This window comes from Lampetra fluviatilis, chromosome 40, assembly GCF_964198595.1.
Source record: "Lampetra fluviatilis chromosome 40, kcLamFluv1.1, whole genome shotgun sequence".
NCBI lineage: Eukaryota > Metazoa > Chordata > Hyperoartia > Petromyzontiformes > Petromyzontidae > Lampetra > Lampetra fluviatilis.
Window position 1 is genome coordinate 1,916,306 of NC_136314.1, and position 19,259 is coordinate 1,935,564.

General features: G+C 41.9%; 1 protein-coding gene across 1 annotated transcript in view; it reads right to left on the reverse strand.

The window, feature by feature from the left end:
• LOC144946112 (contactin-4-like) overlaps positions 1-19,259 on the reverse strand; it is a 158,646-nt gene that overhangs the window by 105,199 nt on the left and 34,188 nt on the right. Inside the window, exon 2 of the mRNA XM_078874854.1 lies at positions 581-706. Coding sequence (XP_078730980.1) covers positions 581-635 — 55 coding nt within the window. The 5' untranslated portion in view covers positions 636-706. The remainder of the gene's footprint in view (positions 1-580; positions 707-19,259) is intronic.

Sequence of the window (19,259 nt, forward strand, 5' to 3'; positions counted from 1 at the left end):
CTCTGTGGTTTATTGGAACTATTCTTAGTGTATGGTATGCCTAAACCCCATATCATCTCCCTTCCCTATTTATATCCTACTCCCTACCTCAGCCCCCCAGCTATGACCAGGCTTTCCCCTATCACTACCCCAACCCATATAACTACCCCTATAACCAGAGGTGTGGACTCGAGTCATGTGACTTGGACTCGAGTCAGACTCGAGTCATGAATTTGATGACTTGCGACTCGACTTGGACTTGCATAACAATGACTTTGTCCCACCTATGAGATGTGGACTCGAGTCATGTGACTTGGACTCGAGTCAGACTCGAGTCATGAATTTGATGACTTGCGACTCGACTTGGACTTGCATAACAATGACTTTGTCCCACCTCTGCCTATAACTACCCCTACCCCTATCACTACTCCTACCCCTATCACCACCCCTATCACTATCACTACTCACAGCCCACTTAAATATTTTTTCACTTTGAAGGTTTACAAAAAAAACACTTTTTCTTTACCTTATTTTCACACCTTCTGCATTCGTTAGAGGAGTACACGTCAGATATGAGATGGGGTTACGACAGCAGCCTTACCTACAAGTTGACTAATGAAGGCCAACAGGAAAGGGAGTTCAGTCTGTGGCATCATTCCGACTGATTTGCAGTGAAGGCAACGTCATACAAGTGCCAATTATTCTCTTGATTCTGGGAGTTCAAATCCTGCGGGGGTGTGGTGGAGGGAAGAGGAGAAGCAGCATATTCCATCAACATCGGCAAATTGAGCAAGCCAGACACACATTACAGGTAACATCAGGAGAAACACAAAAAAAGCCATGTTATTGAACGTTGCATATATCCTGAGGGTGTAGGTGGCCACTCAATGTCACGTGACAGTGGTTTCCTGTCCAAGTAAGAATGGAGGTATGCTAATCTTTTCAGCCAATGGTGGAAGAGCTGGAGTATTATCCTTCTTGGTTCTTTCGGTAAAGTCACGTAGAAGGGAAATAATAAAATAATAAAAATTAAACATAATAAAATAATTCTCACGACGTTTCGGCCACAACGCAAGCAGCCGTCCTCAGGTGAAGAACAGGTCTGTTCGGAAAGTCGCTGTCTTTCCGACAGACCTCGTCGTGAGAATTATTTTATTATGTTTTATTGTTATAATTTTATTATGTTTTATTTTTATTATTTTATTATTTCCATTTTACGTGACTTTACTGAAAGAACCAAGAAGATGAATCCCTGCAGTCACGAAAGCTTTAAATCGAAATTTTTCCACTGGTTGTTCGCCGGGCTGATTTGGAACAAAAATCGCAGCACACTGGCCTCACAAGGCGTCTGAATATTGCTCAGAGCCAAGCAGGGCCGAGGGCAGGGCTGACAACGCTTTAATTTCGATTTGACGTCAGTCGGTGCGCCAACGACACCGCTTCACCTCTACGGTGGAAATCCCCTCAGGAATATTCCCTTCTTTCGGCTGCCAGTCCGTTGTTAGCCTTGGCCATGTGCCACCATTCCATGTGCATCTTGCGCTATCCAATGGGCCTTTTCTTTGCTCAAGAGTCATGATGACATCTCTCACAAACATGTGGTCTCTACTCCATATGTTCTTCTCATTGTCCTGCAGTGCAATTGAAAGCACTTCCCTGCGCTTCTTTGCAATGCTTCTCAGTATCCGTTGCATGCGCTTTGTCAATGCCTGGTGATTAAAATCGTTCTTATCTAGGTATGCTGCTTTTAATTTTTGAGCTTAAAAGCAATCACGCTGTCAAGATGCTGTTGCTGCTTATTTGAACCCCGAGCCAAGCCTGTGTTGCTGTGTTAAGGGTTTGCGAGAATAATAAACATTTCGCTTCTTCCCAAAGGGGCTTTTAAGCCTTCTGTGCCACCTGCGCGTGGCTTTCAAACATTTAGCGGTGTTATTTTACAAAAAAAAAGCGAAGCTGGAGTGAGTTGATAATGCAGCATCCTTCACAAACAAAACGTGGCCGACGATAAAATTCGCTTTGGTTCAAGTTTCTGCCGTAATTTATTAATAAAATGAGGCATGGCTGGTGGTATGGCTACTATGCTGAATACTAAATCTCAAAACGTTTGTCAATAACATTTTTCAAAATGGGTATATATATATTCTAGATTTGAAGCTTTCGTGACTGCAAGGATTCATACTCTTAATTTTTTCGGTAAATACACGTACTTTTATTAATTTTAATTTCATTTTTTACCTACGTGACTTTACCGAAAAAACTAAGAGTATGGGTATATATATATACACACACACATATCGCAGGTGATGTTTTTGGAAGTGGCCCTTCTTTAATCGTAGAGAAATATGTGTCTCTGCGATGCACAAGGGTTAGGGATAGTCGAGTACTCTGGGTAGCCAAAGTAAAATTACAGAACTGTCCCTTACGATGCTAAATGCTTTCTGTTAACCCACCCACAATTGCATGTAGGCTTATAGGCAACATTAATTGAAATTACCCTTTATCTCATAGCACAGGCTAAACGCCATTGCTCTAAAGGTCACCTGTTATATATATATCTATCCCATTTATGGTGGCGCTATTCACAATTGAGAAGCGTTTTTTTTGTTACTGTGCTTCTACACGACTGCCAACTCAGTAAAAAATAAATAAACCATGAATGCACATTGTAATAAATACCCAAATAAATAATGTGCTTAATAAATTATTGTATGCTTTACTGGGTTGGGGGGTGGGGGAAACCGAGAATGAATGGGTGTGCGGTAATTTGGACAACACAATTGATATTCATAGCTTATCCAGCTTTCTGTATTCATCAGTTAAAAAAAAAACATGATTTGTGATTTCGAATTTATGGATAGCAGTTTGGTGCATAACGGTGTGAAAATCTATTTTAAATGGCACTTGGGTAAAAGGAGCTGCATGCATGGGGACTGCAGTTCTAACAAAGTGAGAAAAGCAGCTCTGAAGGCTTAGGGGAATGTCAATAAATCAATGTTCTCCTTTCTCCACGCGGTTTAAAGGCATCTTCGCACACACCACCTCCTCACGCTGCCACTTGGCATCGTCGCATCGAACAATCGGTTCATGACTCGCATTGTCGCACGGTTCTAACGTAGGTTATGAGAGGCATTCAGGCGCTATTATCTTCAAACGTGGCGAATCTTTCGTCCCACAGGCTGATTTCGGCCAGTTGATGGGTTTATTCGGTCGGCTACATTTAACTCGCAAAAAAATGATTCATGGATGTAAATTCGTTGGAATAAAATGTATTAATAAATCTCCCATCAACAGGTAAATAAACGTACAATTTCAGGCAGTTGGTTGACAAATTGCTTACTGTGGCAAAATAAAATGTTCAGTGGAGTAAAACCAATTTCTATGTAACGTTATATATTCAAGATGCGACATTGTGTACGAGACATTACATACCATGCGTTGTAGATGACGTTAAAATATTTTAAATATACACATTCACCCACGCTCGGGTATGTCTCTGTATAAATCTACACTAATGACTGCACATACAGCCTCCAGGAAAATCCTCAAGGATACACTGGTAGGAGGTGCATAGTTAAGATGTAAAAATATACCTTGCAGTACTTAATTTTCCCTGTATCCACAGAGACGGCTAAGGATTGATGATGCCACTGGAATAACCTCAACGTGAACTGCAAAGTAAAATTTATATCAGCTGCTGGCTCATACACGCACAGAATTGGCTCCAGAGATGCCAAGCAGCCAACTGAGAGTTGAATTTACCCCAAGGAGGACAAGTACAATATTTTAACAATGCCCTGTGCAAGTTTAATAAGACGCAGTGGTTTGGTACTACTGCTGTAGCGTCCTATTTCACACAAATTGCCAACGAACCGTTGCAAAGTTTTTTTGGCAATAAACAGACATTTTTGCAAGTAAATGTGTGGGGGGTTTCCGAGAAAATTTGGGCATATACGTGGAGATGTTTTTCCCCTTGACAATAAAAATGCAATGCGTATTAGTTTGATTAGTGCTGTGCATAAACACAAGCGTATTTCCTGTGCACCAGAATTAACAATATTTATTTCAATACAATTATTTTTTAATGAAGCATAAGACAATATATATAATGATATGTAGAGCCAGTTATTACGTAGGAGATGGGGGAGAAACATTCCTCAAGACATATATACTCACTGATTTTATGTTTGTGGTGGGGGGAATTTGTAACTTTGATCTGCAAGAAGGATACACATGCCAGAGGTTTATTCCTGCCTCTCTGAGTTGGAAATGAGAGACACTTGAAATACAGTGGGCAGGGAGAAGGTAGGCCCCTGATGCACTGCAATGTGAAATATTATCTAGGAATCCAGGTTTTCCCATACCATTTACCCAAGCAGATTCACCACTCCAAACCCATTATATGTTATGTAAAAGTGATTTCCCGGTCAAGTGGGCATTGAGGCTGTTGCTCATCCCCTCTTTACAGCTCTCAGACATTCGTAGAAATTCCTCATTCCTATGTCAGGGGTGGGTTTCTCCATAAGGCAACTTCTGTTGACTTTCCCAAAAAATGCAGGGATGATTGTCTCAGTCAACCCCCTACCAGAAATTTTACTTTCATCGTCTTCTGACTGATCACAAGCCACTGCCTCTATCACCCAATATACTTACGAGCTACCTGGCTTGATTAATTATTGTCAATTCTCATTATAATATTTTTTTCCAAGAAAATCATGTGCTTGTTATTATTGCTATTATTTTACTGACGATGTAAGCAGAATCATGACAATTATTTACCCGGAAAAATCTCACTGAGACTCGAAAGAGATATATTTTTCAGGATGGCCCTGCTTTAGAATGTTTGGCTAAATTTTGTGAATTTGTGGAAGGGAACCAGAGTATCCGGAAAAAAAACCCCACGACACGAGGAGACGACACTGAACATTGCTAACCACCTCGCAGGACCAAGCTTACAATACATGGAAAGCCCTGGATAAAATACTTACCAAGTATTAACCAGGCTTTATCTTAATCAGATTTTAAAATCTGATCTATTTAGGGTATATTTCTTTTGAGCCATTATCTGCTCAAATAAATTGTTTTGTCTCTGAATCGACAGTATTGCTGAATGTTTTTTTTGTATTTGCGTGGCATTATCCATATCTCGCGCGCTTTCTCGCAGCAGTCCAATAAGAGAAAGTATGGAACCTTTAGCTACACGAACCGTTTAATCACAATAATCATCAACCATGGCCAATCCGCTGCTGGATGAAGGCCTTCCCAAACCGGCTCCATCTCTCACGATCCCGCGAAGTGATAAGCCACCGATCACCGACACATGGCCTGATTCCATCGCTCCGTCTCCGCGTTGGAAGGATTACATTTCTTGACTAATGCTTCAATTTTACTCTTGATGATTGTCTATCGTCCCTTAGACTGAGAGATGTTCTGCCCTACCTCACTTACCTTTTTTTATCAATACAAATATATGTTTTCACATTGTCATTCAAGAACCCAGAATACAAAAGTAGATTTCAAAAAGAGGGAATTAAACAGCAGGCATTTTTTCAACAAACTCGGCGGAATGCACCTTCAAAATTAGGCATCGATCGAGGGCGTCTGGGCTCGCTGCCCAACTGTGGCTTGGGGTTACGATTGGGAAAAGTATATTTTAAAAAAACTATTTTTATATGAAAGAAAAAACACTTTTTATTTTATCAGGGAAGGCCCACTGAGCTATGTAGCTCTTTTTCAGAAGTGACTTGGCCACAAATGATAGCTCTACGAAGTGGCTCATGAGGTGGAAATTTATAGCAGCCAAATAATCTGAACGTACCTTGATTCTAAATGTGGAGGGAAAAACCGGAGGAACCTGGGAAAAAAACCACGTGAACACGGGGAGAGACATGTAAACTCCAAATATACCGGCTTGGAGTTCAGGATCGAACCCACGACCACGTGTATACCAGGCGAGGTAGTTAACACCTCGTCACTGCAGCGTTTAAAGGGGAGGAGTGAAAATGCCTGGATTGGGGGTTGGGGAGGAGGAAGAACTGACTTTTCTTAATAGTTTGGAGGACTTTAAATTATATTCTCTCATCCGTGTGTTCCTCTTTCTGCCCCTAAATATCATTCCAAGCTTGCATCGCTGTGTGCGTTACGCTCGGAATTAAATTGAAAGACAGAACAAGGAACACATGAAGACAGTATTTATGAACCAGATTTTCAGACGAATTACTTCCCCGCAAATTCAGAGAGACAGACATATACTGACACATGAAGAGTCGTATTTTATTACACGCTTACATTTAACTCACTCTGTCTGTTGTTGTTGTTGTTGTCGTATCCTCAAATCTTGTAACTCAATTTGAACCCACTTCCCAATGTGGCATCGACTGCAAACTTGGTATACTTATGTCATACCGATGACAATATTATATTATATCATTAAAAATAAAAATATATTTTTTTTAAACCATCTTTTGTATATGTTATGTTTCGCCTTGGGTGTAATAGTCCACGCTCAACTCACGTTGGCTGTAAATCACCAACGGTCCCTTACGTTATGGCAAGCCTCGGGGCCACTTCCTGGAGTCGTGGAGTTCTGCCATTACTCGTACGGTACATTTCATTAAAGCGTGTTTTTAAAAAGTATTTTTAACCTTCTTGGTTCTTTCGGTAAAGTCACGTAGAAGGGAAGTAATAAAATAATAAAAATAAAACATAATAAAACAATTCTCACGACGTTTCGGCCACAACGCAAGCAGCCATCCTCAGGCGAAGAATGAAACACCCCAAGCTTGGAGCGTATATTTAAGCTGGGTTAGAGGGGGGGGAGGTGGGAAGAAGAGCGCCTAAACAAAATAATTTGCATATCAAGAGGAATTCAGCATATGGAAAATGCGTAGGAGGTGGGCGGGGGGGGTTCCAAATCAATACTATGCCCGTGCATTATGCAGGATTAGCAGCATCAAAGGGGGGGGGGGGAAGGGGGGGAGCATTAACAAAGGAAAGGAATGTTAATAGTATGTAGCTGTAGTTACTAAACAACCACGTAAAAAACTACAGTATAAACTGCATGACAAACTAAAGTATAAACTACATAGCATCATCAGTAAACTTACTATACTCTACAATAAGCTGAGTTACTAACAGTAAGTAATACATGAAAAAATTCTACGTTGTAAAAAATTATATAATATGCTTCCATCTAAATTTTATTCTCTTACATCACACGCGTCTATACCGTACTATATACTTCCATAGGCAAAACCAACATTAAATTACATACTGTATTGCTATAAACCACCCTATACCTTATACATTTTTAATATAACACTATGTATTATTCTACCCACCCTAATGTGTATCAAAATGGTTTATTACGTCCTTCCAGTGATTGCTAAGCCAGAATCCATCTTCTCGGTTAAAATTGTCTCTGTGTTTGTAAATGTGGATCGCCTCATGTACGAATCTCTCATGATAGCCAGATGGCTTGCAGAGAACCTCTGTCTTGGAGAAGTCAATGTCATGTGAGCCCACTGAGTTGTAACAGTGATCTGCCACGGCTGAGGTGTTTGTCCTACAGTGTTTCAGGTCAGCTTTATGTTCACGGATGCGGTCCGAGACATGTCGTTTGGTTTCCCCAATGTAACTGCTACCACAGAGGCAACTTAGTTTGTAGACACCAGGGTACTGTATGTCTGGAACCACATCTTTTACAGACGGTACCAGATCACGGATTTTATGTACTGTGTTGAATCGGACCTGGATCTTGTGTTTAATCAGGATTTTGGAGATCTTTTTTGTGACCCCAGCAATGTAGGGTAAGGTGATGGTCTTGAAAGGCTCCTCAACAGGATCCTTCTTGGTGGTTGGAGTGATGGCTTTGTGTTATATTAAAAATGTATAAGGTATAGGGTGGTTTATAGCAATACAGTATGTAATTTAATGTTGGTTTTGCCTATGGAAGTATATAGTACGGTATAGACGCGTGTGATGTAAGAGAATAAAATTTAGATGGAAGCATATTATATAATTTTTTACAACGTAGAATTTTTTCATGTATTACTTACTGTTAGTAACTCAGCTTATTGTAGAGTATAGTAAGTTTACTGATGATGCTATGTAGTTTATACTTTAGTTTGTCATGCAGTTTATACTGTAGTTTTTTACGTGGTTGTTTAGTAACTACAGCTACATACTATTAACATTCCTTTCCTTTGTTAATGCTCCCCCCCCTTCCCCCCCCCCCTTTGATGCTGCTAATCCTGCATAATGCACGGGCATAGTATTGATTTGGAACCCCCCCCCGCCCACCTCCTACGCATTTTCCATATGCTGAATTCCTCTTGATATGCAAATTATTTTGTTTAGGCGCTCTTCTTCCCACCTCCCCCCCCTCTAACCCAGCTTAAATATACGCTCCAAGCTTGGGGTGTTTCATTCTTCGCCTGAGGATGGCTGCTTGCGTTGTGGCCGAAACGTCGTGAGAATTGTTTTATTATGTTTTATTTTTATTATTTTATTACTTCCCTTCTACGTGACTTTACCGAAAGAACCAAGAAGATGAATCCCTGCAGTCACGAAAGCTTTAAATCGAAAGTATTTTTAAACATGACTTATTTACTCTGAATAGACTTGCACTTCATGAGGAGACATTTGCCCTCACCAAGTAAAAAAAAAAGCTACGTGAGAGTAATTGCTTGAACATACATACATTTTAACCACTGTATGTCAACGGATACTTATTAATCACTATATGCAGGGTTCCATTTAAGTGATTGAAACATTTAACATATTTCACTATCCTTTGGTTTCCACGAAAACAAAAATACCCATCTCTCTTAAAGCACCACGAGCGATATTTAACGTGTGAATGAACTTCCAATGGCGGGAAAGTAAAAAAAAACGTGTCCAGTTTTACGTAAACTTTGTGCCTCGTAAGAATAAAAAACGCTCTTCGTGGGATGATGGCGATAGGCAGTGGCTTAGCAGTTCACAGATAGTGATGATAATATCCTAACTATCGGTGGCTTTGAAACCAGAATGGACGGCCATTGCGATCATAAAATGGACGTGACTCTTGTCATGAATGAAGACGACGAGAACCACCCCTTTTATATTGTCCAGACGTATCCAAAAGATCTTCCCCGGCATGTCAGCGGTTTCAAAGAATGGACAGGTGTCTTAAGTGCCGCCACCTCAAACATGGCGATCACTGCCACGAGTTGACCTGCAGGCCGCGTGTGGGGAGGAGTGTGGAGGTACGGGTGTTCTCGGTCCATCCAAGATGTGTGGCCAACGTGGAAGGGCAGCCCACAACACCGATCTAGAGAGGGGCTCTCTAGAGATCCGTAGAGTGGACGCCATCGTGCCAGCAACTGTCATGAGCAGGCAGTTGCAAGGCTTCATCTTTATTCAGGATTCAGTATTGAGCTTATGTCGCACCGTACGTAGGCAACTGTGCTAATCGGAGGTTGCGGGGGAAGGACAGCAAACTAAAGACAAAATGCAGTTTTAAAGAAATTAGTTTTCAGCCTAGATTTAAAATTGCATATTTCTAGTGGCTCCCTAATAGCGGAAGGAACAGCGTTCCAGACGGTCGCAGAAGCGCATCTGAAAGCGGTGACCATCTTTGTTCGATGTCTAGCCAAACGCTGCTGCGAGGATGAGCGGAGTTCGCGAGACGGTGGTTTATGTTCCTTGACGAGATCAGCACGGTATTGTTGTTCATTTGTGGCAAGCACTTTGCGTGTAATGAGTGCGACTGTATAATGAATTCATTGAGCAACCGGAAGCCAATGCAGCTCAGCGAGCACTGGCCTAACATGATCGGATCTTGCAGTACCCGTCAAAACACGTGCCAGCGAAGTTTGTACGCAAATTTAACCTTATTATTCAAAAGCTCTACAGTGTTGTGAACCTTGCACCGCATTTAATTGCATTCTGAGGTCTCCCTTTGGCAAGCTGTTTGTATCTCAATGGGTTCTATGCTAGTTAAATTTTCCACGTGGTGTTGTATATGCATCATGTGACTGGTGAACGAAAGGTCACCTCACATTTCATGTTTGTTTTAATTGTGTATCCCCTGCCACAAAACGAGCGATATATTTTTATATTGCCATCTATAAATAAAACATGATTTGCCATTCTAATGCTTCCATTTGTAATATTTACGAATTTCAGTTTGTCAAGTAATGTTGAAGTTCAATTGTACGTCTATTTGCATTATTTTAAAAGGGGAATGCTTTTGATCTAAATAAAATCGTTGTATCGTACATTTTTCATAGCATTTACAATCATATCAATTATTTCATAAGTTATGCTAAGGCTGCAAAACGAATTAATTTCGAAACTTTTTTCTTATTACAAAATGCCAGACAGAGTAATTGGCGTATTCGAAAAATGCAGGATTTATTGCAATGAACATCACACAACTATCTCCGTCATGCCAATGATTCACTGCCAACAAGAGAGATGCAGATCAAACCTACGGAGTGGCTGTGTGCAAATAGGCAGGGCCATACAATAATATCTCACGACACAGTATTTTTTTTTTTACAATAAATGCTGAACGCTCAACGAAACGGGCAAGGACGCGATCTGATCTTGTCTCGTGCATTAGGCTCTGGCCCCCACTCTGTGTTGTGCATGGCAAAAGCCTGCGGTGTCCATCACTTAATTGGAGTGATTTTTGTGCCAAATTCATTTGACATTACTGGGAGGTGGTGGTGTGGGGGTGGAACTGCTCCTCAATCAGGAGCTTAGGGTTGGGGTGGGCTGATGCAGTCTGCTAAAACATCAACGCTGCCCTCCACCACCCAACAGCCAATTAGTAAGGTTTGTCACAATAACGAAACATGTCAGTTCGTTGCTAGTCCCGCACACCGTTGTGTTGGAGAGTAAACCCACAACATCGATAATTCGAGTATGACTTTTCACCGGTAATTACTCTTTTAGTTTGTTTGTCCCATCTGAGAACAAAATAATGACCATAACGCACACAACCCACCTATTTTCACGAATGCTTATTTTACTCCGTGCGAAATGTATCGCCTTTGGGCAAAAATAAAGTTAGTTTGAAGTAGTTTTTTTTCAACAGATACAGTGAAACATTTGACACCATCTGTTCTTGCACCGTATTTCATGGGTGGTGATGATTACAATCGACAGAAAGTCACGCAGGTGTACATTGCAACATAAACACGGCAATGTCTAATATGAATATCATTTTTTTATTAAAACTATGTTCGGAGGCTCTACAATTATTACTTTTTGTTTACATCACCGAGACCCGAAGTTCAACTGTTTTGATGTTACCACAATTTATGTTTAATAAATGTAGAATTTAGTTGCTGGTAACTTACGAAGTTCCAGGCAAGGAATTGAATGTGTCCGAAGAGGCCACCCGCCGGGGATAAGAGGAATTAAATCATGTCGCGTGGAGGTGTTGGGTGGATCATTAAACATTTTCAGGATCGTACGAGGTGGTGGCGGTGGCTTGGGGAGGCCATCATCCAGCAGTGGATTGACCATGGCTGATGATAATGATACTTAACTTTCAATGTTAGATTTTTTTTCCACAAACGAATGCCTCATATTGCTAATTATTTCAGGGAGTCTCGATTGGTTTAAACAATTCTCCCCCTTCTCAATTCAATTCTCGAATTATATATACAAAGGATGCTTCAAAAATTTTTAACAATGATATGGACTATCATTAATGGAAACAGAACGAATAATACACTGTAAAATTATAACAAATGTATGTTAATAGCTTCAAAAAGTCAAAGAGTCTCCACTTGTTCACCATTATTGTCAAAACGCCCCTGGAATCTTCTTCAGGTGGTCTCCAGAACCCGGAGGCACATTTCTTGTGGTATTGTTGCAAATTCTCAGAACTGTTAATATTTTTTTTGAAGCACCCTGTCTTTTAAACACTGTGGTAAAATGTAGCGACATCGAGAGAATTTAAGTGGTCACTTGACCCTATTACATTCAATTTGTATAAATAAAAAAACTTCCATTTTTTCACATGCAAATTGATTCTTGTTTCATGAGATTAAGAATCTCTTAATTGATGAGTTATTAAACTGCTGGGCTAGATTGCATCATCATTATCTTCATCAGCCACAGTTCATCCACTGCTTTAACGTTTCCCAAAACTGTCACCACGACTCATGATCCTGTGATGTAATAATCCACCCAGCACCTACGCATGAACGATTATCACCTGCTCCATCACCTCATGAGACGTCCTCTCGGATGCCATTCTATTCCTTGTCTGCAATGGCAGAGCCAGGATTTTCAGGTCGGGGGGGGGGGTGGCGGGGGCAACCCCTCCAGCAATGAAAAAGTTATAGGAGTTGTTAGTAAGTAAGGACTTGTCCCTTGATTTTTATTCGACGCGTGTGCGGTGATGGCGCAGCGATCGATCGAGGGTCGAATTCGAGCCGTGTGTGATCGGCATCGCGCTCGCTGAAGGTGTTTGCCTTCAGGGAAGTCGTGTCATGTATACGTAACTGCGCACAATTCTGTGAGTCACTTATAACTGCTTTGCCGTTACTTTTGTCCTATCATCTCATAGAGTCCCTGGCACGTAATAATATGCTACGCAGTGGCAGTGGGGGTCGCAAAATGCCGATTTATTACTAATAAATCCCAATGATCCGATCGAAATGAGGGATTTAGATCAGATCATTGGGGGGGCACGTGCCACCCTACCCTCCCACTGGCTCCGCCAGTACTCGCCTGCCACAAAATGTATTATTATTGACCATCGGCCATTGTTCCTAAAAGTGACATCTGTTACCTGGTGAAAAAAAAAAAGTTTTGTTGATATTTTTTTTTGTTTATCTCCTGGGGTTGGTTGCATAAGAGAACTCGCGTGAAAATCCCCCTTTAGTTTCCATTGCGATTAAATATAAAGTCAGGTAAATGTTCACCAAAGATCTTTGTAATGCAACTGACCCCAGGTCTGCAACTTGCCGTGGGTGCTCTTGTGCAATTTTATAACCGTTCGCAAAAAATGCTAGGTGGCTGTGACACTCAAGCCTCTCACTTGACAAAAAAACAAAACAAGAAAACGGGGCCAAGTTGGTGAGAACGTCTCAGCGGCCAGGCCACTAGGCGACCTACACGGCGCGCGTGAATGCAGTGGCGTTATACTCCTTGACGATCGCGTTCACTGCCACCAAACCACGTCAGGCTCCATCGCCTCATTCCGCACGGATGTAGATAATAATAATAAATGCGGAGCGACGATTATGCAGGCATTATGCATTTTTGAACATTGCCCAAAGAATGATAGAGGAACTTGTCAATACAGTGCGAAGAGGCGCTTGTGTGCTTTATTTGCTTCATTACGCAGGGAGGCGGTCGGTATTTTTCTGCATTAAACAGCTGCCCGTGAAGGTGCAATGGGCTGTAAAGCATGCGCCGACCAAATCTGGTGAGGATTACGGAGGGAGGGAGGGTGGGATTCTGTGCGTGATTGATATTCCGTACCGCAGTGCCATGCCTCGTTGTAACTTATGCCACGGAGAGACTGCTGCGGTTGCTGAATAAGGAACAAAGTGACTTTCTAGAATTCAGCAGGGACCCAGCCCATGAACTGTGCTGTACTCTCCATGTTCACCTTTAAAGAGGAAAAAAAAAACATGTTGTGTTACATGCTTTTTGAAGGCACGAGAAAAAAGAAAAAAAGTCAGTGATTCGCCGCTCAAAATTAGTATTGAGGCTGTGCTAATCTCTTTAAATCTCTGAGCGAATGGTCGAAAAGTCGACATCTCTATGGCAGGGGTGAGTCTCGCTCCATAGGACAAGCACTGTTGACTTCCTCACAAAGTGGCACTCATTTAATTGACCCCAGAGGAATGATGGGCTGAGTTAACCCCCAACCAGACGAGATTTGGCAATAGGAATTTCGTTAAGAGAGCCAGTGTTGGTACGATGCTTAATAAACTCAAGTGCGAAGAACTGTCTAGCGGATACAGAAAAAGCCAGATTAAAACACACAAGTATAAAATCGACACTGAACAGAGTGCTTGGACTGAACTTGTGTTTTCAATAGCCAGATAACTTTAGTAGATTGGACCGTGGTAAATAATATATATTTAAAACCTGTAAATTGCGATGCAGGAAAATACTGACGCACATATCGTGGAGCTAATGACATTATGGAGGAACTTACAACCAACGTAAATATATTTTTTTTAAATGTCATTTAAACAAATGTTGACCTGTGATTATCTTCAGCTTATTTGTTTCCATGTCATACATTCGTGTTATGCACATTGTTGTTTGCCAACAGACAGCGGTCCACTGTACATGGAATCAAGCTAAACTCAACCACCACTTGGATGTTTAACTGGCATCCGTTTGATCGTGGGCTGCTCGCTCTACCGTTGAACCCTGGGGCTGGAAACTCCACGCGCGAGATGGAAAACCGCAAGACGCTCATGGTTTTAGCCGTGCTTAAAATAAATGTGTATCCTAGAACACGTTAACAATGCATCGAAGAGATGAAAGCATGTGTAGCAGAAGCTTCTTTTTGCTGCACATTGCTATGCATATATATAATTCATCATATTTGTTTTAGAGGAAATTTTCTTAGGCTTGTTGTACAAAAATGTATTAAGCATGATGGAATAACTTTAACAACATGGTTTTAAAATTTTCGTAAATACATCATGAGGGTTATTTAAATGCGTGATGGATATCATTTTTCTGTTCATTTAGTTTTTTTTGCACAAAAGGACACTCCTTCAGTGAAAGCTGTTCTTCAACTCACGCAAATTGTGACAATTGTCGCAGTGGAAACTGTCTTTCCACAAATGTTACGCTTTTATCACCATAACTTAAACATGTTGGACTTCCCGAGCACATTCTATATTTGATACGTTTTCTTTAGACAGGAAAGCCTCACTGAGTCTCAAAGCCCTTTTTTCAGGAGAGTCCTGCTAAGTTATGTTTGCTGTAGACAGCGACGTTGCAATGTCAATTGCCATTTGAGTAACTTGTAGATATTTTTTTCCTAAAATTTGGCAACTATGAAACCATGACCCCCGGCGCAAATGACCTACTCATTTTCAAATAACTTCCCAGGATCTTTAACATCGACAGGGAGCATACAGTGTGCATTGTTGTGGTTAATACATCCGTCGTGTTATCCGGGGAGGCTTCGTGGCACAAATCCCGCAAAAACCTCTGCACAAGTGGCAAATTCGCTACCTCTCAGCAACTACGTGTCGGCAGAGGACCTTTCTTGCTTCCGGTAAAGCGCCCCTATCTTGGAGGAGTGAAGAGAAAATAAAAGTCCAAGAGAGAGAAAGAGAGTACTTTGAATAAAGGAAATGTCCCAAAACACCAACATGTACATCTCAGCTCTCGTGCCTAGCTTTGAAACATGAAGGACGTGATACGTCTGTAGTGGTAACCGCGCGTAACGCTAACAATGCCCACTACACGTCTGTAAACACCAACTAAATGAACCTTGACGTTAGTCCACTACCTACCGCCTTCCAACACTCCGTGTAACTTGATGGATATATGTTTTAGCGGCCGAGGCGTGTAAGGTTATAAAGAACAGCTCGGGTAAGTCATACATAAGAAACAACAACGTGAAGGTTTAAAAGTGAGTAATGAAATAACCAGCGATGACTCATTGCTCCAATTTGAGTAGGGAATAAAATGTATACTCGGTTTGCCGGTCTCGTTCGATGCATTCAGTTGGTTTAAAACCAGTATTTAGAACGTGATGGCATTGGCTTCATCATCACTTTTCTATAAACGGACTGGCACATGCAGTCCACGCGACTTCCCAGGAGAACTCATCTTGCGGGAGCTCAGTACTAGCACATTATGATACGCTGCCGATACATTCCAAATATTAAATTATACCAAAGTATGACGAATGGGAAGACAAATTTCCGGCCTCCATAAAAAAATAATCAGGAGTATCCCGAATTTAAACTTTTGACCAATACCATTGACGAGCGTTTTGAATTCACGTGGAATTGAACCACGCTGGCCACACAAGTCCCACCAGACACACAGGGGCTCGGAATACAACTGACATCTCGTTTTAGCACACTTGGCTATGTACGGTGCGAAATAAGTTAAAGATACATACATACAACTCCATATGTGCTGTGTAACTGGAACATCTGAACAGGCCTTCTGTCATTTACACTATAAGACCTCCTTTACCAGTGACAAAATATAGTAATAGGTTTTTACGCCTTTTGGCGTCATCTGGTCCAACACCAATTGAGACTAGGCTTTAATAAAAGCTGTCTCGGGTGTGGACCAATCAACTTCAAGGACAGTGCATATCATTATCATCATCAGAGTTGTTTCTTTTTTTGCATTTTGACTGCTTGTGTTGTGGTTATTGCAAACATGATGCTTTGTATAAAGGTGTCAGTTTTTGTACCAGTTGAAAGGGTAAAAGCCTATTACTAGGCCTTCTGTCATTAATCTCCTGGCCACCTCACAGGCCCAAGCTTAAACACGTTGGCAGGCCCGTGCTGATCATCCATCCAAGTACGTGCCAGGCTCAACCCCTGATCACATGTCTGCGGTCTGAATAGATTGTGTACATCGATTTTGTGATAAATTATACGTGAACATTTTGAGTGTTTGCCTAATGCTGGATGGTCTTTGCAAACAAATTATAATTATATACTCTTTGGTTCTTTCGGTGAAGTTACGAGTTAGGAAATTAAATTCCTTTCCAGCTCAGACCCCACTTGCTTGCCCATCGCCACATATATAACCTTGTTGTAACAGCTCTCTCGCTGGTTCAGCAGTTCTACTGCTGGATTATTTTTTTACACCTGAGGACGACCGCTTGTGTTGTGATCGAAACGTCGTGATCTATTATTGTTTTTTCTACCTACTTTGACTTTACCGAAAGAACCGAAGAGTATGAATTCTTGCAGTCACGGAAGCTTCAAATCAAGATTAGAATTATATAGTTGAACACGTCGGCTTTCGGGACCAATATCATCCATAATAGAGGTTTCTGGGTTGTATCGCGTAAATATATTATAGACGTGTATATAAAATGCCACATTCAATCTCCCTTCTCCATCTTTCAGCAGCTGTGACCCGATGGCGAACGGCGATGTGGGTTGCGGTTAAGGTGATGTGATCGTCGGCTGTGAGGCTATACCTGGACTCATCGTTGCCTTGCACTGGAAAACTCGGGGTAGACTCTGGCGCAACGTGATACGACAGCCACAAAGCTGCCAGTGGAAGTAACATATTTGACACGGCAGCAAGCAGTGCTAGAACAAGCAGATACGATGTGTCTCCTTGTTTGGTCTTGAGTCCTTAAAACAAAAAGTGCACGTATCCGTAGCCCGTGTGAGCTCACCCGTGTTTAATCACACGTACAATTGTGCACTATGCTAATAGCTGCGGTTAGCCAGCCGCGTTTTTATTCAATGTTAAGTGAACGCAGTGGTGACCAGGGATAGTACCCCAAGCCACAATGGCACGGAAGAGTACGGAGCATGCCCTCGATTTAGATTTGGGTGGACTCTGTGCTGAGAGATTGAGCCACAGTGTTGTGACGTGCAGGGTGTGTGCCTTGGTCGAACTTGCAGATACGCCAATGCCCTTCGGAAGAACACTTTCGCAATCACGTTTTTGCCGTTCCACAAATAACTCGTGCTCAGCTGTTGCCGATTCCTGCACACAACGCCGAGTCCCTGCACACCGCGTCCGAACTTTTGTCGTTTGCATTGTTGTTGTTATCTATTGAGCCGGCCTATCCCCTCGAGTTAGGATTCGTGGGAGGAGAGGGACAGGGCGGACCGGCTACACATTTAGCTTTAAATTGTGCACAGTAATGGCTCAGTGACAGCTGAGAGCAAAGATGCTGCTGGACCATTTGGGGGCCCTAAGCAGAAATTATATTCTTGGGTTCTCTCCCCCCCCCCCTCCTTTTCAATTCGCAAACTCCGAGTGAGATGACAGAAGCGATATAGCCAAGAGAATTGATTTAGAGATGCGAGCTTAATGTGGACAATGGATGCAATGAGCGCAGAGAAGAGAGATACAGACGAGACAAATGGTTAGAGTGGTTAAACGAGAGAGGTGTTGACAAGTGACGGAGATGGAGTGAGATGACCGGATAGAGCTTTAGGCACCATAGAGCTGGGAGATGATTGATTGTTACGTCAATTGTGTTTTTGGGAGATGATTGATTGTTACGTCAATTGTGTTTTTTATTTTTTAATGATTCATAATTAGTTTATTTTGGGTAAGATCATCGTGTGGATATGTCGGTTTATAACTATAACCCTTCGCCACCCGGACAGAGCCAATCTAATCAGGTCGTGACGTGGACAAATGTGCATTATTATTTTTTCAATGTTTACTGAGATGAGAATTCGAGCAGATGGTTGGTGCATCCCTTTTATTTTTGTTATTAAACCAGGAGCCCTTAAGCTGCTCGAGGCCCTAAGCTTCTGTTAGTTTATTCATGCCTAGAAGCAGCACTGGCTGAGACGATAAGTATAGATTGTCGGCAGCGGAGAGGGCAGGGGGAGTTTAGGCAATGTTAACAGGCTAACAGTTGCATTATCTACAGGTTTCTGATGTGGTAGTGTGGGTGCAAAAGTTAGTCCAACGTATACTTATGTATGCACGTGTAGCTTCTTTCGCACCGTACATAGCTCTACATGCTAATCGGAGGTGCGGTGAAAGGACAACAACATCTATATGCAGTTATCAAGTTGGTTATTTGTTAATTTGCTTGATCTGTATGCGAGGCGATTGACGGTGTCAGAAGAATATAGCAGAAACCGCACAGGGAACGTTGCACGTCAAGGGCGTAGATGGCGCCTTTGCCGGCGTTTGCGTGCGGGTATGGATCGGTCCTCAACGACTTGCGGTGTGATGGGGCTCAGGCAGAATTCCATTCAATGGAGATGTGGGACTTGTATGGGGAGTTGAAGTTTGTTTCCCATAGTTATAGAAGGAATCGGAAAGAGAGGAATATCTAACAGAGAATGGCTTTATGACTTAAGAGATTAGTGCCAGAACAATGTGGCACTACTCGAACATATCGGCAGAAGACGGAGGAAAGTGGAAACGAATGATGAAAATGTGCAGCGGATACCTACGGGATATCTGCAGATGGATCGCGATCATCATGATGATGATGGCAAGCACACTTTCTAAAGTCCGAGTGCTAGACAAAGCTGTTGGGCCACATACCCTGGCTTGCACATGATTCAAGTGGTTGCAAATGAAAGATGAGCCTGGCAATTCTAAAAGTTATATGG